This window comes from Erithacus rubecula (assembly GCF_903797595.1).
Source record: "Erithacus rubecula genome assembly, chromosome: 1".
In the NCBI taxonomy this organism is placed as follows: domain Eukaryota; kingdom Metazoa; phylum Chordata; class Aves; order Passeriformes; family Muscicapidae; genus Erithacus; species Erithacus rubecula.
The window spans coordinates 23,299,055-23,325,263 of NC_136658.1; the positions used below are offsets into that span (position 1 = coordinate 23,299,055).

General features: G+C 45.8%; 1 protein-coding gene across 1 annotated transcript in view; it reads right to left on the reverse strand.

Moving 5' to 3' along the window:
- Positions 1-3,671: 3,671 nt before the first annotated feature.
- The window catches only part of CASQ2 (calsequestrin 2), a 33,283-nt gene continuing 10,745 nt past the window's right edge, over positions 3,672-26,209 (reverse strand). Inside the window, exons 2-11 of the mRNA XM_079305811.1 lie at positions 22,550-22,634; positions 20,990-21,090; positions 19,011-19,122; positions 17,574-17,647; positions 16,978-17,108; positions 12,934-12,979; positions 10,184-10,238; positions 9,449-9,549; positions 8,988-9,062; positions 3,672-5,241 (exon numbers count right to left, since the gene is read on the reverse strand). Of these exons, the coding sequence (XP_079161937.1) occupies positions 5,038-5,241; positions 8,988-9,062; positions 9,449-9,549; positions 10,184-10,238; positions 12,934-12,979; positions 16,978-17,108; positions 17,574-17,647; positions 19,011-19,122; positions 20,990-21,090; positions 22,550-22,634 (984 nt within the window). The 3' untranslated portion in view covers positions 3,672-5,037. The remainder of the gene's footprint in view (positions 5,242-8,987; positions 9,063-9,448; positions 9,550-10,183; positions 10,239-12,933; positions 12,980-16,977; positions 17,109-17,573; positions 17,648-19,010; positions 19,123-20,989; positions 21,091-22,549; positions 22,635-26,209) is intronic.

Sequence of the window (26,209 nt, forward strand, 5' to 3'; positions counted from 1 at the left end):
CATAGCATTAGGGACAATGCCCTTTGAGTACTTTACTGATCCCCTTTTTCACAGGGGCTTGGCAAGAGAAAGCACAGGGAGGGAGTGAGGCACCAGAAAGATCTTTGCTTCTGTCCAAAAGGCAGTTTGTAATCTGATTCCTGAAATGGGTCTTTCTTTAAGCTGAAATGGGTCTTTAAGCTGCAAGGAAGTTCTCTAGCTTTTTTTTTTTTTCTTTCTTTTTTTTTCTTTTTTTTTTCCTCCTATAAATAGCTTAGCATCTTTTAAACCCAGCAGAGTGTTCTGGGAGCTGGGCCAAGACTTTGCCCCGGACCTTCCCCCATGGTCCCCATTGTCATTAGATGTCATCTTCTGCCAAAGAGGTGTGAGAGTCATCTCACAGCTGTACCCCAGGGGTGCGGACCAGCAAGGGCTGCTTTGCTAGAGGTCAGTGGTACAAGGGGCAGCAAGAAGGCAGGGGATGATGCAGTGCAGTGGATTGACCTGGAGTCTTTAGTCTCAGGTAGGACACAGTCCTGCTGACACAGCCTCATTACCAGCGTCACTGCTGTGCTCTGCTGTTTCCAATTGCTAGTAGCTGGTCTGCACTGCATGGTGTGGATGTACCTGGGGTGTGAAAGCAGCCAGGAGGCAGCCTCAGAGGGCTGCTTCTTGTGCTCAGAAGTGTGCTTCTTGCCTATTTGCCCATCCTCCTCTTTGGCCCTGCAAGTCCAGGCATTGGTGTGCAACTGGCTGTGTGTGAGACTTCCTCAAAGCCAAAGCTTTGCTGCAGTGGAGAGGAATCCAGATAAAATCTTGGCCTCTTTTCACTGTAAGACTGTAAGTCAGTGGCAGCTGGGAAGTAATATGTTCCTGTCTAATTAATTATTTTCCTGGGAATAAAAGGTGATGTTTTCTATTTGGTCTCTGTAATGAATCCATCATTTATTTAGGTATGATGTGCAGACAGACATGGACAAGCAGCTGGTGTCCTCAGCTCTGTGTTCATGTTGGTGTCTGGCTGAGCAGCTTCATTCTGGGATGGGAAGCAGCTGAGATCTCTGGGGCTGTTCCTTTCCCAAGGGAGACAGGAGACTCATCACTCCTCAGAAACATCACAAAAAATACTGACCCTGAAAACATGGAGTAATCTGTGATTTCCAGAGTGCCTCCCTTGTCCTTTCCTCCTGCAGCTGTTTCCCAAATCATTGACATAACCTCTGAGCAATTTTGGGTCCACAGAACCTCTATATTAGTGACTGCTGCAAAGCCAGAAACTTTCTCCTCCATGCTGCATTATGGGAGCTGAAGTATGTTGCTCTTGATGGGTTTTCCTTCTCCCTTAATAGCTGGCCATGCGCACCCCAGGGTGTGCTGTGGTACAGCACCCCAGACAAACCCCTCAGCTGTGCTCTCCATCCAGGACAGGGAGAAGGTGCTCTATAACTTCGTGTTCTTGCCAGATATCTCATGTTAGGAGGGTCCTCACTGTCACTGGGGACAGGTTAAGACCAGGTTTTGGAGTACTTTGGATATTAACTTGACAATGGTGGGTTAATGGTCAGACTCGATGATCTTAGAGGTATTTTCCAACCAAATTAATTGGATGATTCTGTGAAGAAACTGATCAGCTTGAAGCACTTCGTGAGCTTGAAGCACTCATAATACAATTGTATTATGAGGGCATAATACAATTCCCAACTTTATCTGTATAAATACCTTTCCAATATTTCTAGTTAATATGCTATTATATGTTTTTAATAAAGGGTTTTTTTGAAGATTCCTCATCCAAATGTGCTGATGTTTTTCTTCTCAGTGTGGACAGGGTTAGGCTGGCTTTGTTCCTCAGGGCCAGCAGTGTCTTTCAAATGCCTGTTGTTTCTACTTGTGCCAGAGGAGCCCAGGAGCACCTGGGTCTGGGGTCCTGTGCATCATCTCCATACCACTATGTTACCCATCCCTGCAAGGAAAACACTCAAATTCAAGCTGCCATCTTCTTCACAAGGGGCATTGCATCATTCAGCAGTTTGGTTATTAGCATTTTGGGGCAGGTGAGGTGCTATGGGTAAATGGGAAAGGCTTTGCTGCCTACCCATCCTCATTGCTGCAATTCTTCCTCTGTGTCTATGCTTTCCTGACTTTTTAGTTGATTGTCCCAAAATGCTAAACAGTTCCTGTTTGTGGGCAAAGACAACAATGAGAACTGTAATGACAGACTGAGGGAAGAGAGGAAGGGCAACCCCTTACCTGGCACCATGAAGGAGTAGCAGCTGTAGGATTAGCTCTTTCTTGCATAACTCAAGGGAAATTTTCCATAAATGACTGGCACCACTCCCCAGTATGAGTTCAGCCTTTACACTTCTACATTATTTATTTCTTTTTCCCCTAGAGGTCTGTTGCTTTGAAGTGTTTAAATACCTGTGAAACACCTGTGCACTTGAACATGTCCCTGGTGCTGTTTGTAGGGTCTGCCTGCTCTGCTGGGGTAATCTGTGCCTCTCAGAGTATCTAGAATAGGCCACTTCAGAACAGAAGGGCATCCACAGTGGGCAAGGAGCACACAGAAAGCACTCCGGCAATCAGCATGTCTGGAGATTATGCCAGTTAGGAAAGGCAGTAGAGGAACTTCTCATCATTCTTCATGTTTGGAGTGACTGATGAGGAGGCACGTGGCCAGTGCAGGCTGTTATCTTGTGCAGGGTGAAACTGTGTGTATTTTGCTCCTGAGAATACCCAAAGCTAGTTCTTTTCTCAGGTCAGTAGTTTTCCCTTAATCACAGGCCAGGAGACTACCAGAGGGCTACTTCCTGCGTCCTTACCAGTGCAGGTAAATGAGACCTTGAGTCCTACTCCCTCCCTCTCTGAGTTGGGTCCTCCAGCAAACCTCTTGAGTATAAAGCAGAAGGAGAGTGCTGGGCACCCTGTCAGCCAGCAGAGAGTAGGGTGTGAGTGGAAGAGAGGAGGAGACCTCCATGCTGAGAGCACTCTGAATTTCAAAACTTTTGAAAGTTGTTCGTCATTGCAGAGGAATAATTTGGTTATTCTCCCTGAACAAACTTGGTTCATCTTCTAGGTAATCATAAGGAAGCATGGAAGAGCAAATGGTTGATGTGGGGGCTTTGCTGCCTTGTCTATTCTTCTAACAGACTGTATCTGAAAAGCACATGTTGAGAATTTGATGCTCAACAAGAAGCTTACTTGGTCTACAGTCATCTACCGTGTATTCATCTACAGTATTCATTCAAGTGCAGAGAGACAGAGAAAAATCCAGCTATGTGTTGTTCGTACTGGCATGTTCCACCAAGGGGATATGGCACACATGGGAAAATATCAATACTTCAACCTTTTTATACCAGTACTTTCAAATTTCTATTTCAGCTAACATAGAGAGAGTCAAAGAAGCTGATCAGCAGGCAGGAGGAAAAAAAAATCTATAAAATCTTGCTTTGCAGTTTGTGTGATAAAGGAAATATATATATAGTGTGAGAAATATATATAGTGTGTAAACCTTGTTTCTCATCAGGCTGATTCACATTTGTATAGCTCTGATTTTTCTGTCCCTTGCACTGTTATTTCCCCTCACATCATGTACTTCTGTCCTAAGCCAGTATGGTCAGATGGTCAGAACAATGTTTTTGTTAGTAGCAAGAGAGGAAATGTGTACGCTACCTTTTCTAGCAACTCTGAACAACTGAAGAACATTTTTATAAATGTATTCATAAAGATAAAACCATCTCTGAACTCTCCATTCATTGCACTATTGCCAAACATAAGAAGCTAAGACAATTGAAATTTGTCAGCATGGGAAAGCAGGGAGACCTAGTGCTGCCACAGTGACCTGCACATGGATGGTGCTGCACTCGACAGGACTGTGGTACGGACTCTTGGTTTTGTGAGTCACCCCCTTGACTGCAAACTGGTACACTGAGCTCCTTCTCTGCCTGCAGTCAAAAGAGGCTTACATGGGATATCTAAGTCTCTAAGCAGCAAGCAACTGTGCAACTAAATACTCAAAAGCCAAACAGAATCCTTCCACTGGTCACACCCCAAAGGACCTCAGCCCCTATCTAATATGTTTGTATGGATGTGTTCCCTCCCAACACCTTGATCATAGGAAAAGATGCTACATGGGCTTTGGGTGAAGGGTCAGCAAAAGCTGGAAGGTCATGGAAAATAGGAGTGCTTCAGGGACAGCCCCTATGAATGTTTCCATTGATTGATTCAGCTTAGTGCCCAAGCTCAGTCGTCTGGACTCCCATTGGGCTCAGAGCTCTACCGGCCTGTCCAGCAGTTCACGAACTCATGAGTTTTTTTGTCTCATGTCAGGCCCCCTGCACTGACTCCAGCTGTGACCTGAGCTTTTAAGAAGAGAGAGGTTCAGACAGGGGACCCTGTGTTTGGTTTTGTATTGCACTGCCAGACAAGAATATCCTGTCATTATGTGGAATCACTGAAAACTTTAATAGCATCCCTAGAACCTCCCTCCCCTCCCAAAGCATTTTTCTGGCTCTCAGCATGTTAGGGAGTAGCTACAGACTCCCACAGCAGAACTTGCAGGATTGAGTGGTCTTGGCAGAGTAGCTGCAAAGGGTATTGTGTTTAATAAAAGGGCTAAACTTTACAGTTACGGTTTTCCCTATGTCTTGAAGTGAGATTTGGTCTTTGGATGTTAAGTGCTGGGCTGATGAACACAGAAAATACAAACTGGCTCCCTGCATCCCTCTGGCAGCAAGCAGGCAGGCACTTTTCTCCTGCCCTGGGACACTCGGGGCAGATTCCCTGAAGATTCCTACTGTCCTTACTAAGGAGGCATGATTTGCAGTGGTGCTGGGTGCCTGCAGGTGCTACCCTCTGCAAGGGCAGTCCTGGTGGCTCAGCACCGCTGGGAATCAGGCGAGGGGGTCCCAGCAAGGGTGAGGGCAGGGGTAGCGGGGCAGGGCGGGGGAAAAAGAGGAGCAGCGGTGCTTGCTGATGCTCAAACATAGGTCTTCCAGTGGAGGGACCTGCCACAGGGCGAGGGCTCTTGGGCCCCACAAGTCAAACTGCACAGAGTCACAGTTAGTCATCATCATCTTCATCATCATCATCGTCGTCATCATCATCATCGTCATCATCGTCGTCATCGTCATCATCGTCATCTTCATCATCATCATCATCTTCTGTATTTATCTTCCCAGAAAGCACGTCCTCTATCCAGTCCTCCAGCTCCTCGGCTGTGGGCAGGTCATCATCATCTCTGATGTCCATCCAGATGCTGTCAGCCTGTGGGGAGAGGTGATGAGGGATTAGCTGTCCTCAGGGACACAGGGAAGAGACAGGGGTACATGGCTATTGGGGGGTGAGGGTTGCAGCTCAGGTGGGATGCAGGGCATTGTCTCCCTCTTTCTATAGCCTGTGGGAAGGCTCAGCCAGAGCATCTCTCTTCCCATGCATCGGGATTCCCACTTCCCCTTGGACTGCTGCTGTATCTGACCAGGGGCAGTGGAACTGCTCAGCAGGTTTGCAGGAGTGTGTGGTGCTGAGTGCCCTGATGAGATGTGTGCCCACTGTCTATACCTGTGAGCAGGAGCATTGCCCATTTGATATATTCCTCACTCTATCTGGACAGTTCTGTAGACTCCAAGTCTATATAAAGAGATATCAAAGAGACCTCTGCCAGCACCCACTGCATCACCCCAGTTTGAATGACATCACAGTGTTTCCCTCCATCCATCCAGAGCCCTTCTGGAGCCTCTTCCTTGAAGCCTTCACAACTCCCTGTCAGCACCCCTCTCCCCAACCTCTTTTACAATCACCTTTACCTCAGGACCTTGCCCTGGACTCTCCATATGTGATAATGGTTCCTGTTCTTGGAAGACCTTTCCCTTAGGTCATCTCAACCATGCTCCCATGCATGGCCAAGATAGCACACCATGCATCTCAGCTGAAGAGTGAGAAACACAAATTCCCTGGACTGCAGGTGACCCTGCTCTTTCCTTCCAGCTACCATTACTTCCATAAACTAAAGGGGATGGGAGAGTTCAGTAAGAACATGACAAATTTGTGACTATTACCCAGGAACAACAAGCTTATGTGATCTCTGAAGTCTAGAAATGAAAGTTTTTCTCTCTGCTTTGCTATATGTTCCTTGGGTAAATGCCTCTCCATTCACTGTTTCCTCTCCATAAAACAGGATCAGCCTCCTATTTTGCAGAGGCACTGTGAGGTTATCTCATTGAGCACTTGATGCTGCAGAAGCATCTTCACATACCAGAAGATAACTACTAGGTTTTGCAAATGCGTCCAACTTCTTTCCCTGTCAGTGGTACCTAATTCTCTTTGATTTATGGCTTGCTAAAAAGCCAGACCAATTTCTGCTCAAGGAAAGCTGTGTCTCCCATACAATATTTTCCTCCTAAATCACCAAAACTGTAATAAAAAAGAACCCTGGAGAGGTGTGCAGCTCTTGATTCACTGAAATGTTCATATCCCTAACCCCAGGGCTGTGTGTGTGGAAAAAAAGTGACACTTAAATAATGGGAAGAGGAATGGCTCCATTTCACCTTGAGACGGTGCTGTGCAAATAAAGCAGTGATATTTTGCAGGGGATCATGGCCCTAGTCCTGAACCACAGTCACCACAACGTGATGAGCCAGCTGGGGCTGCTGGGAGCTCTAGTGTTTGCATTGGCAAGTTTTTACAGAAGCGATGGGGTCATGAGGATTATGTCCACTGAAGCCAACAGCAGTGTTTCTTTTCACTCTGTTGTGTAAGTCCCACTTTGTACCTGTGTAACTTGGCTGAATGCAGTGATGTAACACTGAAATAACAAAATGAGCTCAATGTTTGTTTTAGATATCACCCACCAACCTAGAACTTTCCTAAATCTCTCTTGAGAAATAAAAAAAGAACTTAAGAGTAATGAAATAAAACCTGCAAATACTGTAATCAACAACCTGAAACATTTACTACATCAAAGCCAGATAATGCATGAATTTTACAGGTCTCTGAGTGATTGCTGAATAACAAGGCATATGTTCTTACCTAATTTTGCTTTCCATACGATTCTCATGCCGCTGACACTCCTTGACTTCCATGAACTTCCATCAATTGCTGTTTAATGTAGCTTTGATATGTCTTAAACATGAACAGTCACACTAAGTATAATGAAGGGAGATACTGCACTAAGGGCTAGTATTAAGGGCAAAAGACTGGAAGATTTGGGCTCTCTTTCTGGCTTGTCCATTCATTTCTCTCATGATCTTATGTGACAGGTGCTATTTTGGCCCTTTTTCCTTTTGTCTCTCCCTTAACAATTCTGCTACGAAGCATTAATTCACTGGGTCTTCACTCTCTAGGTCATGGTCTGGTGAAGTACTGCTCTATTACAGGCAAAAAGCTCACATGCAGCCAGGGCTGCAAACTACTCTGTGACTCCCAAGTCAGCCTCTCAACCCCCTCAGTGGGATGAGCAAGATCCAGGGGCTCTGCTTTCTTCACGACACCCCTGCTTTGCCTTCCTCACCAGGTCTCCCATGTTATAGCCTTGCAGCATCTGTTAGAACCAGAGGCACAACCAGCCAGTACACCCTCGCTGTCCCTCTTTTTCTCAAGCGAGACAGGAGAGAGAATGTGGAGGCTGGAAGCAAGGTCAGTGTTGAGCCAAACCAGCACCCAGCCCCACACACTTGTCCCAATTTTAAATCCCTCTCTGCTCTTTTCTGATGAAACATCAAGTTCACTTATGACTCAAATTTCAAACATTAAGTCAAGCACCAATTTACAAACACTTCTTTGGTGAAGAGATTTCTACTTCCAGAGACACTTACATAGCCACACAGGTTTATTTTAGAGAGATTAAAACAAACACCCAGCACTTAAACATTAAAGATAAACTAAGGTAATAGGTGAGCCAGGCATGCTGCATTACGGGGTCTCTGATCATCTGGACTGTTATTGTCAGAAAGAGAAAAGAATGGTTTCTCTCTGTGTCAGGGCAGTGAAACAAGTTACATAGCACTCAGCAGCTCTCCTGAGAGCTCTACTGGTGATGCTCAAATGGGTTCCTCTCCCATCTGCCTTAAAAGCTCACAGTGTGTGGGTAACACTGGATCAGTCCCATGGCTTTCTGGCTTGAAGGCAACCACAGTGAAAACAGTAGCTGCTAGAAAGTTGTCCCAATAGCACAGCTGTGGGTACTGTGGGTACTGTTGCTCCCTAAGCTGTGCCAAAGTAGCACCTGCCTCTGAAGGTCTCCCTCTGCAGCTGCTGCCTGTGGGATGGCACAGAAACCTTCACTATTACCACCTGTGGGCCAGGCAAGTCTCCTCTTCCCACCCAAATCCCTCCAGCACTACCTGCACAGCAGCGGCTGAAGGGAAGGATGCCAGTTCACCCTCCTTACTGCAGCAAGATCCCTTGATTACCAGTTTATGCTGTACTTCTGTTAAAGCTGTGTGTTTATTTAGCTTTTTTCAAGCTGTGCAGTTTCTCCTGTCATCTGTTGGGGACAATCTTTCCCTCCTATACTCAAGCTGTGCCCTATTGCTTCTGTAGAAAAAAATAACCTCATTTTTCTCCTCTTGTCCTCCCCTAAGCATGGCTTTCTTTTCCAGCTACACGTACTTTTCCTCCACAAAGCCACCCAAGCTGTTGGAACAGGGAATGGACAGACATGCGTGTTGTGAGTCGGGGTGGAAAGGCAAGACCTTAAAACCAAAACTGAGCTAAGCCCTGAATCCCATGCCACAGAGGCTGGTGCTGTCCTCAGCAGATGTGGTTTGTGTGTGATTTGGCAGCAGAACCACACTCAGACTAAAGCCCTCAAGCCCAACCTTAGAGGTGTTAGAAACCCTGCAGCAGGTGTTACAAACCCCTGGTGAGTTCATCATACTTTTCCCCAGGGTAAAAAGCCTGTTCTACCTGCACTTAACTGTGGAAATCCCACTGATTCCAGTGTACCTCAGGGTCCAGCCTTTCCAGCACCCTAATTTTGGGATCACTGAATTTTCTGGGCACATGCTACTCACATCCGTGACATTCACCACCCCGATCTGTGGTCTGAACAGGTCGATCTTGAAGGTCTTCTCCCAGTAAGTGATGAGCTGCAGGAGTGAGACAGAAGGCTCAGACAGAGGTGCTTGCAAGGCCCCCTTGCATTAGTTCAGTCAGCTGGGCTGTGGAGTGAGGAATGTGCATCCATGTGTGCACAGGAGAGAGGAGAGGGTGAACGCAAGCTAGGGCTGCCATACATGGCAAACTAAAATGCAGACTCCAGGGCTGTTCCCAAGACAACGCCTTCTTGGGAGAGAGACCCAAACCAGCAGCTTTCAAGGGGATGGCCTGTGGTCCAGTTTCCCATCTTTCCCTGTCCCAGATTTCCTGGGGCAATTTCTGCACTTGTATGTGCACATGCACACCCCACACACCCCCTCATGCCCACCCCATCCACAAATTAAACCAAGAAAGGCAAGAAGCCTCTGATGCTCACCAAAGGAAAGTCATCAGGGTCAATCCAGACAATGCTCAGGTCGGGATTATCGGTGTTGTCCCTGGCAACCTGCTTCAGGATTTCCAGGAACTCAAAACCATCTGAAATGATATATGAACCACTGCAACTCTCCTGCAAATACACAGGCACTTTTCGCTTGTGAGGTTTCCAGCTTCCCTGGCTCCCCTATGGACACAGGAGTTGTTTATAGTTCTCATTAAAATGCTGTTTCCCAGAGCTTTCTTTTGATAATAAGGCTTTTAATTTCAAGCATCCTCCTCGGGTATTGAAATTAGTTACACATGAATTAAGCTCTATAATCCTCCAGTGGAATGGAACAATGTCACTATTTTCTCATGGTGAGGGAAAAACTGAGCCCCCAAGAGGTCAAAGCTTTCCAATTTGCTGATGGCTCTGAGAAGCACTCATACCACGGCTTTTCAGGAGTTGGTGGCTTTGGGTTTCCCACATGCCTATCCCACACTCAGCCCTCAGCACTCTTCCAGAGCCAAACAGCAAGATGGATGCAGAAGTAGGGAGCAGATCCTGGTACTGGGATGGAGGGAATTACCTTTTTTTCCCAGGCAATCATCCATTTCTATCCAAAATTTGAGTTCTGACTAGCACACTTGCTAGCATAAACATCCAATGGGTGTTTACAATCCAAACAAAGCAGATGAAAATACACTTTCTTGAAGAATGGAGAGTCACACAAGGAAGAAAATGGCCTCCTACCTGGGTCATCTTCTTCAGCAAAGGCTACGATGTGGATACCCTCCATGTCATCTTCCTGGAAACAACACAACTATTACTGAAGGTCTAGGGAGGGAGGACAGAGTCTGGGTGGTTGCTGGAGATGAGGAGCAGTGGGATGCCTTCAAAAAGGACAGTTACAAAGGGAGGGTTGACTAGAGCCCCAGTGAGAAACCAGAAATGGGAGCCGAGGTGAGGTTGACTCATGAAGGTATTTAGTGCTGAAGGGGGTAGTTTGGGTAGTGTTGCTGGAGCTCTTCAGATAAAAAGGAGGTGAGCACCATGATGGCAATGGCAAGGATGTGAGGCAAAAGCTTCTCTACAGAAAAGGTCAAGGGCTCTCTAGCACAAAAACAGAGGCTCCACCTTCATGCCTGTGGCCACCTACCTTCATAAATTTTCAGCTCCCAGAAGATGATTTGCAAGGAAACAAATGAGCCACCATGCTCAACCCCAAAACATGCTCCTTTAGGGCTCACAATTGCTTCACAATATAAGAGGCAAGATGGCTCATTTGGGCTCCTTTTTGGAGGTGAAATGTTTCTGATTTAGGTGAGGGTCTCCATGAGCAGTGAGGGAAATTGAGTGGGGGGCTCATTTCAGGGCTCCAATGAGTGGAGGATAGTAATTACAGTCTGGTGGATTACTTTTCTCCATGAAACACGAGTAATGGTATTGGCAAAGACCAATGGATCTGCTTGCTGGTTCATCATCTGTCTGCTATGAATGTCGTCTCTGAATTATCTCATGGATCGGTTTCACCTTCCTCACCCGCTGTTGGTCCCAGCTTCCACTTCAATTGGCTTTAATGAAAGAAAAAAATCCCATCTAAATGCTAATTTCCTTTCCCTTCTGAGCCCAGAGGTGATAAAGCCACCATCAAATACTGAAAGGGAAAAAAGCCCTGAAAGATTAAGTGGAAAATATCATCTTTAAAAATAATAGTGGATGCTCATCCTTTGTGGACGTCTTCAAGGAATACATTTTTACCAGGACATTCCAGGCAGATTTACTTGGGATTCAGACCACTTACAGCTGGCAAAATTTACACTGTTGCTTTTTCTCCATATTTACCAGCAGCATTGTCAGACAGCAAAATAAAAAGTATGTATCTATATGCCATATATAATTACGTGTATATACCAATATAATGCAGCTCTATTCTGGCCTACAAGGTAGTGAACAAAACTGGACTAACTCCAGTGAAGGCAGGGAGGATGTTGTAAACTTGCAGTGAGATCAAAATCCAGCCCCCTGTCTTCTGTAGTTATGAGTCTACTGCTCATAGCAGAGGCAAGCTCTGTATTCCCAGGCTGCTGGTTGAGCAAGCATCCCACCACTGGTAATTCACACTTTTTGTGAGGCTACTTTAGAATATAGTCAAAATGAAAGTGAAATCACTGTATGTGTAATTTGGGACTCACTAAAATTCCATTAAAAACTTTGGATGGGCTTTGGTGGATCTTAGAAGCTATGCTCTATACGTAATCTGTATTTCAAAACAAAATGAAAAGCTATCTTGCCTAAGTGACTCATAACTCCTGGTTCAGTTTTATTACTTCTTGTTTTGCTGTATTAAAGACTCCCAAGGTTTTTGCCACTTTGGAGTCCCATGCTGTTTCATGTTACACAGCCAAGAAGGGGACATCTGAATATTGTTATACATGTGTTGAGCTTTTTGGAAAAATGACTGCATCTTCCTTATGTCTGTAAAGTACCTGTTCAGCTTTGTTTTTCAGCATTCATCTGTCAGTTGAGACCCTCTGACTAGCTTTTAACACCATATTCACTCACAGTGAAGGGATAATTTGTTATACACAATTTTTCTTTCATTTTCACCCTTCTCTTCTCCCCGACCCCTTCAGACCACATGAGTGCTGTGTGTGTGATAAGGGCCAAAATGGGGGTTAGTTCTTCACAGTTGCTGATTTGCATCTTGCTTGCACTGTGAGAAGTACAGTCAATGTACGATCTACTTTGAAATCTGTATAATTAACTGTACTGCCTGCCTTCACTTCCATTTTGAATTGTACAACTGTTCTGGTACGTTTACAAAGACATGAAGTGACAGGATAGGGGAGAATGACTTTAAACTGAAAGATGGTAGTTTAGACTCTATATTAGGAAGCAATTCTTTACTGTGAGGGTGGTGAAGCACTAGAACAGGTTGTCCAGAGATGTTGTGGATGCCTGGAAGCGTGCAGGGTCAGGTTGGATGGGCCTTTGAGCAACCTAGTCTGGTGGAAGGTGTTCCTTCCACATCAGGGGGTTGGAATCAGATGATATTTAAAGTCCCTTTGAACTCAAACCAGTCTATGATTCTGTGAGTTTCCATGAGACATCTGCGCAATCTCCATAGCTCACCCAGCGAGTAGGCCACAGAAATCACCCTACTAGCACCATTGATGTCGCTTAGCTGAGATGGAGCATCCTTGGGTAGGATCACTACAAAGGCCCCACACCTGCCTGGCACATTGCTTAGCCTTCCCTCTTCCTCCTGTGAAGCAAACAGGAGCAGATCTTCGTCACTGCTGCACAAAGCATTTAAACACCCTGTTTGAACTGAGGCACTAGGCATCACAGCCAAGGCTTTCCCTTTTTCCCAGAAGAGGGAGAGTAATTTTGCAGGGAAGGAAAGATAATGTTTTGCCCAGCCAGAGGCTAGAGCTCTTGAGCAGCAGTTTCTTGTTGGAAGCTGGCAGAGGACACAATGGTTCCCACCATGTGCTTACCCATGTCTCAAACATGTCCTCTGGGCGCAGCTTCCTCAAGGTGGCCCTGAAAGGAAAAGCGAAATGCTCTTTGAGGAAATATCCAGCACTGCCACACATGACACTGTCAGCATCACAGGAAAGATCACCATGGCACATTTAGCTGGTGGCTGAAGTCAGCCACTACATTTTGAATGCAAGAATGGGGGCACTGCAGGTCAATTTATTCCTCTATTTATGGCAATAAAACCCTGCCCATGTCTCATTGGAGTCACTGCAGCCACTGTTTTTGCTTGGGAAGATGAGACACTTCTCTGTGCTGGGATATGTTGATGCATCAGTCCCACACATGGCAGATTGTTCTGTCTGCTGACAGCATGAGACAACATTCACTTTTGTTTCAGAGTCCCTGGGACATTCCTAATTGGCTCTGTCTCCACATTCTCCTGGTTTCACCCCACATAATTTCCAAGCAGAAATCCTTTCTACCTCCTGAAGCAAAGAAGACAGAATAAACTCTGAGGAGAAAATTTGGATGCTAACAACCACTAAACCCTAAGACTGGTCAAAGCAAATTTTTTTAAGTAGCTCATAAAGGAAGAAAGATTCATAGCAAATATTTTCAGACATGTCTGCACCAGGAAGCCTATCAGAGAGCCTGGCAGGCAGAGAGTTGACTGGTGTGTTAGAGGCACCCAAGGAACACAAAGCCATAGAAGACATGCACAAATATTTTGCACATCTGCTTGCTGTGACATCAGCTGTTTGGGGAGGATACCCCAGCAGAGCAGGTCTCCCTGGCTCATCTGCCCCAAGACCTGGTGCAAAGAGAAGTGTCAGTTTATGAGGTTTTAAAACAGATTGGTAGGAGTGGCAGCATGTTGCCAGAACAGGTGGAGTAAGTGAGATATGTAACCTGTCGCTTCAGTTTGCCTTACAAACAAAGCAATGAAAACAATGGAACATTTTTTAGAGGTTCCTAAAGGACTTGAGGAGCCACAGAACTGAGTTCCAGTTAGATCAGAGGAGGGGAATCTCCTGTAGATTAATGACATTGGAAGGGTGGAAATGAATGGCCAGTTTTCATGATAGAGGGAATTAACCAATTAAGATTCATTGCATATTCTTTGGCATGATCATATGCATAACATATCCTCATATAATCTGAAAAAAGATGGGAAATAGGAATATGGCAGCATTTGCTTATGATAGCAAATTCTCTGGCAACCAACAGAGGCCTGACTATGAGTTGATACAGAAGATCTCCTGAAACTTGACTGTGTGATAGGCATATAGCAAGTAAAACACTTGCAGAAAACCAACCCTGATTGCACAGGTGCAGCAATTGGTTCTAAATTAGCTGTAATTAATTATTGCCTCTCAGGAAAGGAGCCCAGGTGTCACAAACTGAGAAAGAATCAGCTCCAAAGGAAAAGCACCAAAAGAAGGTCACAAACAGTTGGGAAATGACCAAGTAGTAAAACATACCACTATGGCAATGGACACTGTGAGCTTTGACAGTAAAGTTATGTGTTCTCTGGTCATCCCTTTCCAGAAATTATATAGAGAACTGACAAAGACACTTGCAAATGTGGGAATGGTGAGTGAAAATATGGAATTACCTCTATATAGGTAAGAATTCTTTATCTTGTGAAAGAGGTGACTGAAGAGGGTTTTGGCAGGTATTCTAAAAAAATGGGAGTGGTAAAGAAAACATTAATAGCTTAGAACATGGCTAAGGTTCTAATAACATCAAGGTTGCAGATTTGATTCCTGCACAGGCCATTTATTTAGGAGTTGGACTTGATGATCCTTGTGGGTCCCTTCTCAGAATGAGTTATGATTCTCTGATTCTTTCCCTGTAGATAACTTTAAGTATAAATCATTGTTCCTCTTAAGAGTCAGTTGGTGTCCAGAGAAATATTTAGGTAACAAGTATAAACAAAAAAATAAGAATATTTTGTTGATACAATGTATATTTTAGCTGCTGAACTCATTACTATTTGGTACATTCAGCATCAAAACAGAAATAAAGTAAAAACAGCTACAGAAATTGAAGACATAGCCACTGAACACAAGATCAGGGGTACAATTTTTGAACCAGCAAGTCCTTTCATTGTTGATGGTCCAATACTAGAGATTAAATCAGGTGAGTGCATATTATGTATTTAGACATACTTGTACTTGACCTTTAAGACAGCTTCCCTATCTGTTCTCTGGAGGAAGCTCTTGGAGAAAGGAAACTCAGTGGGAAGGATGTGGTCACACCACCGGAACCGATTGCTGTGTTGACTCAGGATACATCCCTGTGTTGGACGAGTGAGGCAAGTGGGATTTGGGTAAGCAAGGGGAGCAGAATTCAGCCCCTGTGTTGCTGCACCACAACTGCAGAGAAGTGGGGGTCCAACCCCAGCATTTTTGTATGTGAAAGAGGCATCAGCTCGGAGGACTGCACAATGTAATTTGTGTTTGTGCAGCTGAGAATGAAATGTAGGCTGAGACCTTGGTGTGGTGGTGACCACTGTGCCCAGCTGGACACCCATCTGCACAGCTATGGACGCACCATCCCACGGTGCTGCACACCAGCTTTCTGAGCTGCTGTGGAGACTATGAACTTTCCCACCACAGCCTGCAGCTGCACAGGGAGGCCTGAGCTGGGAGCCTGTGCATGAGCTCCTCCTGGGCATCTGCTTCAGCTCCAGTTCGAGGTTGCAATGAAAACTCAGCAAATCCCAGTTTCTGTGCAGGGTTGGAGGAAGTGGCAGTGAATCCTGCCTGGGCACAGTAGTGAGAAAGCTGTTTCTGGAAGGGCTATTTAAGGTATGCCGAGGAGCCTGGGTACAGCTGCCAAGTTCTAGCTTTTCTCAGTGATGTGATGGGGCTCCTTCAGTGGGATGGAGAAATGGCAGTGGGGCTTTGCATGTCCAAGGAGGGATAGTCGATCTCTAGGAAGAGAGAAAGTCTGCTGTGTGATGGGGAGAGAGCCCCTGGTCCCCTATACCTCCCTGCGGGAAATATCCTGCTGAGCTGTCTATAAAGAACTAGCACATGGCATCTGTTGAAGTTGCTTCATTTTAATCTACAGATCATCTCCATGTCTGACTAATTCCAGCCTGTGGCTTTAGGTCTTTTACTGGTGGCATACTGAGAAGCTCAGCATGAACTACTGGTAACACATCACCGTCACCCCAGGCTTCTTCCCCTGCCATGGCAGCACCCTGGCATGTTTGGGATTTCAGGCATACGATTTTATGGGCTCTTTTTAATTATTTTCTGAGCTTTGGCACTTGCAAAATATATGGCCCATCCCCTTGCTTCTACCAAGCAACACAAAACCTTTTGATATATCTAAGACTTGGGGGAATTCCACTGCAATTTTGTGCTGGTGAAGAATTTTCTTTACTAGGATAGCATTTAAATGGCTGTGTTTAATCAGCCTTCTGGTACTGCTGCTTAACAGAAAGAGCTTGGGGGAAAAGAGAATGGGAAGGACTAAGGCTGAGAAGCCTAGAAGGTCAGCAAAATGAATTGTGGGTAGATGGAACATAAAGGAGCCCTTCACATTTCAGGAAAAGCAGAGAACTGTTTCTGCTGAGTCTCAGATTCTGGAGATGATCTCCTGTCTGTGTGAACACAGTCCTCCACCTGAGCCTGGTTTGAGATCCCCCCTCTAGATGAGACGGCCCTGCTGTCCTCAGACTTGTCTGGTCCCTTGAATGTCTCCTGAGAAATGCAGTTGTAGGAGCAGCAGGAAGCCTGTGTCACTGTCCTGAGTGGTATTAATATTTTTCAGTGAGGACTAACCAGGGAGGAGGAAGAGCAGGAGAAAGGAAACTGTGTTATCACAACTCCATTGTGGTGAACTATGACTGCTGTGCAGATACATGCACCTCTGGGAGTAGGAAAAAATCAGCAATTTCACAATTTCAAACCTGGGTCAGAAAATAATCAAAAGTGGTCATCATCCTAATTTTTTTTGAGAATGATGTCCTAGAGAGGCAAGGTCACAATGACAGATACCTTAATCCACTTGCCTTGTCCAGGAGCATCCTGTATACTACATACCTTCTGTGCTCTCTCACAAAATCAACCAGCTCCTCTTCTGAGTAAGGCTTATCAGGGATGTGAACAGGCTCATCCATAAACGGTTCATAGAAGTCCACCTCGTTCATTTTTAGGCCTAGCTTCTTGGCAACCTGTTGCAGTACAGAAGTCACAGGTGAAAGAACCTCATGTGCTCCTTTGGCTACCCAGAGTCTGCTGGTGGCAGAGCTGGTGGCAAGGTACCTGTTCTCTCTCTCAGAGCATGAACTCTTAGGAGTGGTCCATAAAATAGACTGGATCTTTCCTTTTTAAAAAACCCACTGATGTACCCTACACTATTGGTGTCAAGCAGTGAGGCAGAGCAAAGCCACAGCCCAGGACTTGCAGACCTAGAGGGGCTGAGTTCCAAACCCACATCAGGACCTGTCTTCATGCTGCAGAAATGGCCTTTTATCTTGCAACAGGGCCAAAATATCAATGCAGGCACTGACATCACAAAATCCAGGAATGCCGAAAATGAGAAGCTGAAACCAGACAACAAATCTGGGAACATCCTGAGCTCTCAGCAAACAGATGATGGTATATGTGAGCTACAATGAAGATGTATGGATGCTTACCCCTTTGTCAAAGGTGGCAAAGAACTTGATGTAGGGCTGGAATTGTTCAGCAGCTTCTTCAAATGCCTTGAAATCTGGAAGGAGAAAAGGGGAATGAAAAAGATTTTTCACAAACAGCTGGCCACACTGCTCAGCCCAGAAGGCATTGAGGAAGAACAAATACAAATTACTGCGAACTCCATCAGGTGATTGCCCAAATGTTTCTTCCACTTTTACAAAGAAGGATGATTTCATGTGCAGCAACATTCTGTGCAGTCCCACAGTGTTTAGGAAATCTGCAGAGCCCAGCATGGCACACTTAACTGGGGCTGAAATCAGCAGTTATGTGAAGCAAGTCCAGGGTGGTTCAGCCTGGGAAATACATGGACTTGCTCCAGCATTAAGGATTGCTGGCATTCTCTAAAGAGGTAGTTAGAGAGGAGGAGGATGCAGGAGGATGGGGCAGAAACCAGGCAGATCATCCTGCTACCAGGTCATCCTGAACCTCAGGGTTCAGGAAAGATCATCTCAGCCTACAGGGGATTTTACAACAGGCATTTCCCACCTTTCTTCCAAGTAGTTATTACTGAACAATGTTGGGGTCACAGCCCTGCTCAAACTGCCCTGCAGCCCAGTTTAAGAAAGATGAAGGGAGAAGTGGGTGGGCCATTGCATTGCAGACCTGGTGATATGTGGCTTGTTTACATAGAAATATGTGTCTTTCTGCTAAAGACAGAACATGCCAGGATGGAGTGCATACTGCCAGCACTACTCAGAGAGCAGGGAGAGTACTTGGGGCTGGCAGAGGAGACTGCAGGGTTTAACAGGGAATTACTCACATGAGGATTTTTCTAGGCTTGTGAAAGTTGGGTTTGCCCAGAATGGTCCCTGGTTGCACGTCCCTCAGGTGGGAGACCAGCCTCTTCCCAGTCTTGGGGGTCAGCAAGCAGGAACAGGTCAGTACCTCTGCCAGGCTGCCCCAAAGGGACCTGCTTACTGCTGCTGTATGTTTGCCACAGTAGTGGTAGTATTTAATATTTTTTATTTTAATAGTATTTAATATTTCCCTTCCCCACCCTATTCTCTCCTTCCTTCTTTGAATCTTTGGGCTCACTGCTTACAAGGGAGATGTCTTTTCGTTGCTCTCTCAGTGTAACTGTAACCTCAGCTGTTTTTTGGGTGAAATAAATTCACTTTACTGCAGGAGTCCCTGGTTTATGGCCCTCTTCTCTTGCCAGCAGACACCTTGCAGAAGGGTCATTGATGTTGGTGTAGGACTGGGCTCATGCATTGTACCAGCAGAAACCTGCCTTCCAGTGCACATCCTCCAGCAATTTTTTCTCTGTCACAGGTTGCCATATACCACAACACCCTTCATGTTCATGCAGAACAACCAGTGCCCAGCCCCTAGAGCTCCCAGACAGACTCCAAAGCCCATGAGGAACATGTTTATCTTACGTTCTGAGTCTTCTCCCTTGAAGTAGCCAATGAGTTTGATTTCGTCATCAATCTGGTCAAAGGCCTGAAGCTCCAGCTTGCTGTTTATGACCTCCACGGGGTCCTCTAGCAACTGCCATGACAAATGCATGTGGTAACGAAGTGATTTGCAGCACCAACCTATGCCTGGCAGGGTGTATCACAAGCAGCCTAAGCAGGGAGAAAGAGGTCACCCAATTTCTCTGCTGTTGGAAGCCCTACTTAGTGCTCTCTGCCTTCATGTGAAGAGCTAAGAGAAGCAGGTCACCTTCCAAGGCAGATGGTAATAGGTTAACTGCAGAGGTAGAAGCATAGAGAGGGAGGCTCATAGAGGACTGAGTAACCCAAATGAATGCTCAGGAACCTACTGTAATGAGGGTTGGTAGTAGCAATTGCAGCTGGCTTTAAGGAGATCAAGAAGAAAGAAGAACAGTTTAAAGGAGCTGGTATGATCATTATGAACATCTGTGAATGATATCTGTGTATCTAAATCTATATATACTTTTTTTCAAGTGTCATTTGCTGGAAAAGATCATTGCAAAGACCTTGCTTTTGAAAAACATTAAAACCAGCATGCTAGAGGGTGGCCAAACAGTGGTTTGGAGCAGTAGCAAGTCTAGATGTGAATTTTTCTGGCTGATTCTCCTCTTACACAAAACAGTTTGGTCCTACACATATCACAATGTTAATGAGAAAGTTGGAAGACCTGTCTGGCACTTTAGAGTGTCACTGATCCAAACCTTGTTTCTCTTTTCTTAACTAGTCACTGCTGATGAAAAGGTTCAATCTCATTATTTTGCGCAGCATAAATCAAGTGTGTTTTCACCAGAAGAAAAAAAAAAAGCAGGCAAGCTACTGCCTACAGAGGAGTAGAGAACCTCTGGGTTTCTTTTACTTTTCAGATCAGGCTGCCAAGGTATCACAGATGTGTCTGGTTGTATTTCCTTGCCTTGACAGGCATTTTCCTTCCTGAGAGGAAAATGAAAAACCAGAAATCTTCTCTTTCTTTTCACAGGACATGATTTTTCAGTGACCCACCTCATGGCATAGCAAGCAAAACCTCATGAAGTGCCTTACAGTGTTCTTCAGAGTGATGCTCTGGTGTGAGGCTATGCCTCTGCTGTGCCTGCAGCAGCATGTACAGTTTCCTGCTGCCAAGCCACTGCCAAATGTTTTCATTTATCAAGCAAAGACCATGGTTTTGGTCTGTTGCCTCTTCTGGAATAAAAGAGAAGAGAATTGCCTCTTCTGGAATAAAACATAAATGAAGAGAAGTGCAACATGTAGATGTGGGATTCAGCATTGCTTTTACATTTAGGCACAATGATGAGTACATCATTGTGCCCATGCAAAAAATGACCCAAGACCGTTTTAGTTCTAGGACCCTGATCTCCTCTCACTTGTGGCAGTGCAATTTGGCAAGTTTATTGAAGGGATGCTATGTTGCTTGTGTCTAGAAATGGGCAAATAGTTTGCAACATAAGCCTTTTTCAATGCACTGAGGTCTTTTCAGTTTCTCTATGAAAATCCCACTTCTTGAATATTCTTTTTTTGAAAATAGCTCTTTCTTAAAAAAGAAAGAAAAAACATGAAAAATTTTGCAAATGGCAAAGTGTTTGTGCACAAGCTTGCTAACTGAGGTGGGTGAATAGCAGTCAGTTATATGGATCATAGCTGATTTCCATTCAAATACTCTGTAAATAGGAAAGAGAGGAGGTTATCTCTAAGATATAATAAAGTGTTTAGTGGCATGTAAGGGTACCACCTTTCCTGGGAACTCATGGTCAGACGGGTATTAGGGAAGATGTCAAATGCCGTCTCTACCTGTGAATAGCGAACAGGCATGAAATTTCAAACAAAGGTATAATTGGTTTTTTTGCAAACTAAGTGCTTGCAATGTCTTCTCTGAGAGGTTTTATCTAAGCTTATCTAAGGTTTTATCTGAGCTTATATGTGCTTACATCCAAGAGGAATTCCACCAAGACATCTGCAGATAGTTCCCCATCAAATTCAACCAACCGCTCGTCCTTAAAGACATAAAGACTTCCCTCTTCAACCAAGCCTAAGAGAAGAAGAGGGGAAACAATAAGGTGGTTAATATGTTGTTAAAAGCGTGCTTAGTGTAGAGTGTCTTGTTTGTTATCCAAGAAATTCTTCCTGGAAAAATATGCAATTTCCAGTTTGCTGTGGTGGTCTAGTTAGAAACAACCTGAGTAATGCCCTGACTGATGTTTCATGACACAGGGGACAGACTTCAGCCAAAACTGGTGTAAACTTCTCAAATGTTGAATTTTTCATTCGGGTTACAGTTTGGTCTCAGCTGGAAAAATTCTGCACCAAGAACTTGTTTTAGCTTGGCTGTCTGTCTTGCAGTAAACACTGGGTTCTCACTGGCACCTCAGATTTTAACAACCAGTTGCTATATGGAAACTGGATTTTGATTTGGGTTGTGCTAACAGTCCGGAGAAGGCTGAATTATGTGAGCGTCACCAATGACCTGAAAGTGATCTTCAAACTGTCTGAGACTTAGCTGGCCTTGGCAAAAGGGTTAGAAACCAATGATGGAGATACCACAAACTGCAGGGTGATAGATGTTAATGCTATATCACTAAGCTGAGGACTGAGTGCCACAGAACCTTGCTGGAGGTTCCAAAATCAACAGCACTGGCCTCCTGCAATGCAAGATATTAGGGTACCACTGGCCAAGGAGGTTGGTAGTTCATTCCTTCTTGGAGAGGCAGAAGCTCTTGTCTTTAGTTTACTCCCATTAGTACTCACAGCCACTAATTTAGGAAAGAAAATTACGGTCCAGTATGCTTAAACCTTAGGTTTTGTGGTATCTGTGTGAGCTGTTGTATTAATGTGACACAGTATTTCATTATTGCTTTGTGAGCTAAAATATGAAGGGACGGCCAGACCCTGGAAGGCAGCTGTGTCCAGGGGTGTGCAATGCATCAGCCTTCCACCTTTATAGCAGATTTCCTCTTTCACTCTGGTGAACAAGGCAGAATGATTAGCGCCTGACTGACATGCCATTGCAAGGCTGTGACTGTCCCAGTTGTTGACAAGGGGTCACTGTGTCATGGGCCTGATGGTATTTGGGGGACTTAGTGTTTTGCCCGTTCTGGTTCTGCACTGCTGTGTCGGTCTTGTCTCTGTGTAGGAAGAGCTGGAAGTTACTCCATGGCACATACTTACTATTTCTGCACAGAAAGCTGTAAACTTACACCTTGTCTTCATTACAGCATGAATTGCCTTTCTTTTTCAGTTTGTGTGGTTTGTTTTGGCAGATAGACAGACCTTTTTTCTAAAAGCCCTTTCTTTGGCTTATTTCTCTCATTCTCACTCCCGACCCCTGATCCTGCCCCTCTTGGGGTGGGCAGGTGGTCAGTGTGCAAGTGCCACCATCATCCTCCCCATCCCGGTAACAAGGATTTGGTTGTCCTGTACAGGGCTGCCTGTTGGACATCACTCCCACAGTCTCTCCAAGCTATTCCAGAGATGTCAGACCTGGAACTCACCTAACTTTCTGGCAAGTTTGGCATCCTTCTTGGAGTCCACCATCCCAAAGCCAATGCTCCTGGGCTCCAAGACCTGAGCTGCCAGCTGTGAGAGGAAGCAGAGAGACCAACATTAGTAGTGTTAACACCACAGTGTAGCTAAAGAGCATCATGCCCTGCTAGCATGACATGACAGACACAAGTGACCCATATTCTGCTGTTGAACCAATGAGTTGGATGTGTCACATGTTGCCTCTTTGCTGAGATAACCCAGAGGTCACAAGGGTTGGGTTTCTTCCCATTGTGTTGCATCAGGGAGTTTGCTGGCACTGCCATGTACTGTTTACTGCTGTTTGACACTGGCCTCAGAAGAGGGCTCCTGAGTGAACTGGGGACATGGCTGGAAGCAAGTCCACTAATACAAAGCAAAACCTGTTTCTCTGTGGTGCCTTGGCGGCCTCCTGCAGGGGAGCGCAATGTGGGCACCATGGATATTTTAGCTCTGGAAGGGCGTGGTGCCAGGCAGCATGGACTCTGCAGCACCATGTTTTCTTCATGCATGCGATGGGGTGGCCAAAGCAGGCTCCTTTTCCTATGAAGTGCTTGAAGTCATGCCTCCTGTTCAGGATTCAGTAAGCCCCCAGATCCTGGTCCCCTGTTTTTACTAAAGAAATCTAAGTCCCGCCATGCTCATGTTCACCTCACAGTTTTGCAAAACCACTGCACCCTGTTCCTACCATCTTTGATGAAGGGGTCTCTTGAAGATATTGAGTTCCTGCCCGTTTTGTGCAAATAGATATATGAGGAAAGGAGAGATGCTCTGGAAGGGCCCCATGGTGAGAGCAATCTCGGGTGAGACCCTGTGAATTCCAAATTGGCTCCTAGAGATGCAGTGTCCCTGTAAAATGGATCCACTTATGGACTGGATGACTGACAGCTCCACCACAAGCATACTAGGGACCCTACAAGGTAGTAATGATGCTCTGAGAACCACCAAGCAGCTAAGAGCCTCCTCCTTCCTTTCTGCTGAACAAATGCCTCTGATGCTGATGTCTTTTTGCTGTTCCTCCTCCTAGCCCTGCTGGATGGCAGGGGATGATGGAGATGAGGGGTCAGGAGCCTCTGGGGCAGAAATGTCCCTATTAGGGCACAGCTGTCAGTGCTTGGCAGCAGGAGGCTGGAGGGGGGCAGGAGACAGCCATGGCCAGAGAGACGGTGGATTGATTTATGAGGAAGCTCTCCCCTGCCCAGCCTCATTTTGGCTCCCTCCCCCAGACTCAAAGCCAGTTTGAATGTCACCCAGCACTGCCGCCACTGTGGCCATGTAGCCTCTTGGCTCCCCTGCTATAAATAGCTTCTGCCTATGCCAGGCCTCTGTGGGAGTGAGTGGTGATTAGAGGCATCGGGGTACAAAAGTGGCAGGGCAGCCACCTTGCCTGTGCAGCGAGGTGTCATGGGCCCAGCCAGCTCCCTGTGCTGTCATCACACAGCCTGTCCCTGACATTCTGGGGGATGGTAGCAGGCACCTTGGTGATTGGGGCTCAGGGACCTTGCTTGAGCAAAAGAGAGAAATGGAGAAAGTAGTTGTTTTTCCCTTTCCACCAGTTTCACTTCCTCAGGCCTGTCCCAAAGCCCTCTAGGAGGACACAGACTCCACCAACCACCACAGCATTGCTGCAACTTTGATCGTCCTGCAGCCACCTTCCCTATTGTCTTTAGGCAAAATCCACCATGTGAGGCAAAAGGGATGCCTGTGTTACACAGGAAATGGGCGTCCACGCTCTTTCCTTGCTCTTTGCTAGTGCTTTGAAATGAAGGTAAGGCTGCACATTCAGAGCTTGTGCTTACAATGGACACTACCTGAAAGGGGCAGAGCACTGGTTTGTGTTTGCACATCCATTTATTAGGCTGATAAGGCACTAGTCTGATTTGACATCCTATCTGGTGGTTCAGGCCACCTTGGAGCACCTGTGAGCAGCTGGAGCCCCGTATTTGCAAGGAGAGATGGACACCTGTCATGAGTTCTCCAGACATCTGCAAGTGAGTGGTGGTAAGAGAAGAGTTTTTCTGTTTCCCATGATGGAGATCTGCCCTGACTGGACAAAAGGATGGAGCCTGTAGGATAATCAGCTTTCTGAGACATTGTCAGCATGTTCCTGCTTTTTGGTGGTTGTATATACCAGCAGAGGTTCTTGAGAATCACCACTTGAGACTCGGGCTGCTCTGTGACTGGAGGAAAACACAGAATGGCCACAGGAAGAAGACTTGTTCAGTCATTTCCAGTCCAGTCCATACTTGATTTAATTACAGTTACATCAGCCATGTGCCAGACAAAGTCAGGGCAGTTTAAGCCCAGTAGTTCTTGACTCCAGCACACTGGAGATATGTTTAGGGTTTCTTGTGGGTGTTAGAAGGTCAGAAATATGTAGAAAAGCTGCAACACCTGCTACAAACAAGTGGTTGGATGTGAGCTGGGATGTGTGCAAGAGAGGAGACATTGATCAGGAGTCATGTATATCAGCATGGAGCATGCACAAAGTAACTCTTCAGAATGGTGTGGCAGAGTGGCAGCTCTGTAGCTATGAACATAGAAGCTTGTTGAAAAAGAGTAAAAGTGTCAAGAAAAGGTGGGTGATGTGCTGACAGCCTCTCTGTGTGAGACTGTGGGAGTGCTCAGTAGTCAGAAATGGTCTTAGTAATGCTGGAGGTGTGTTTGTATGGCACGCCTTGTGGGACTGTGTCTAGCAAGACTGTCTCTTGGAGGTGTATGTGTGCTGGGTGAGTGTTTGGAGGTGCTCCTCTGAAGAGGCTTATCCCCAGAAATTTGCAATAGTTTGGGCATATAGGAGAGTGCTTGTGTGTGGTGTGTGAGTGTGCCTGCAGGGATAGAGCTGGGTGCTCAGTAGGTAGCCTGCCTCCTCTGCAGGGACCTTCATGCCTATGAGATAAGGAGGAGAACAGCACAGCCTGAGCTCCTCTCCAGAGCAGGGTCTCACAACAGGGAGGTCTTTGTGCAACATGAGAATTGTGGCAGACCCTGGAGGCAGGAGATTTTGCAGGGTGTTTATGGTGGATTTTGCAAGTGCAAGCTATGCAGGGACTGGGCATTCCTTTTGGCCTTGCTTTCCCTGCTTTCCACTGCAGCAGGTGAGTCTAACTCATGCATAGGTGGCGATATATTCCCACACCTATATCTGAACCCCCAAAGGCAGCAAAATATGGAGTATGCCAGAGGCACAGCAGTTTGGCAAATTGCCCCCTACTCATTACAGTATCAAGCCTTTATATATCCCCTTACAGTATTTTCTGATTCCATAAAGCTAGTGGATTTTGAATGCAGATAATGTTTCTAATCTTGACAATCCTCTTGGCTCAGGACCTTGGGACAGAGGCATCTGTAATCTAAGAGCACAGCCCCTCCTCCTCCTCCTACCTTTAAATTCATATTGCTCAAAGTCTTGGCTAGCCAAAGCCCTTGTCTTTGTGTCAGCCTCTATCTCTATACCATGTAATTTAGCTTCAACAGCTGCACGGAGACATGGAGGGTAGAAACTGCTCGGGAAGAACTGAACATAACAGATCATGCAGTCCCTGAGGTAGAGCAGGAGCCTTAGGCTATCAGAGTTGGCTGAGCATGAGCAAAGAGCCTAGTAGGCTGTAAGTTCATGTCCCATGAACATT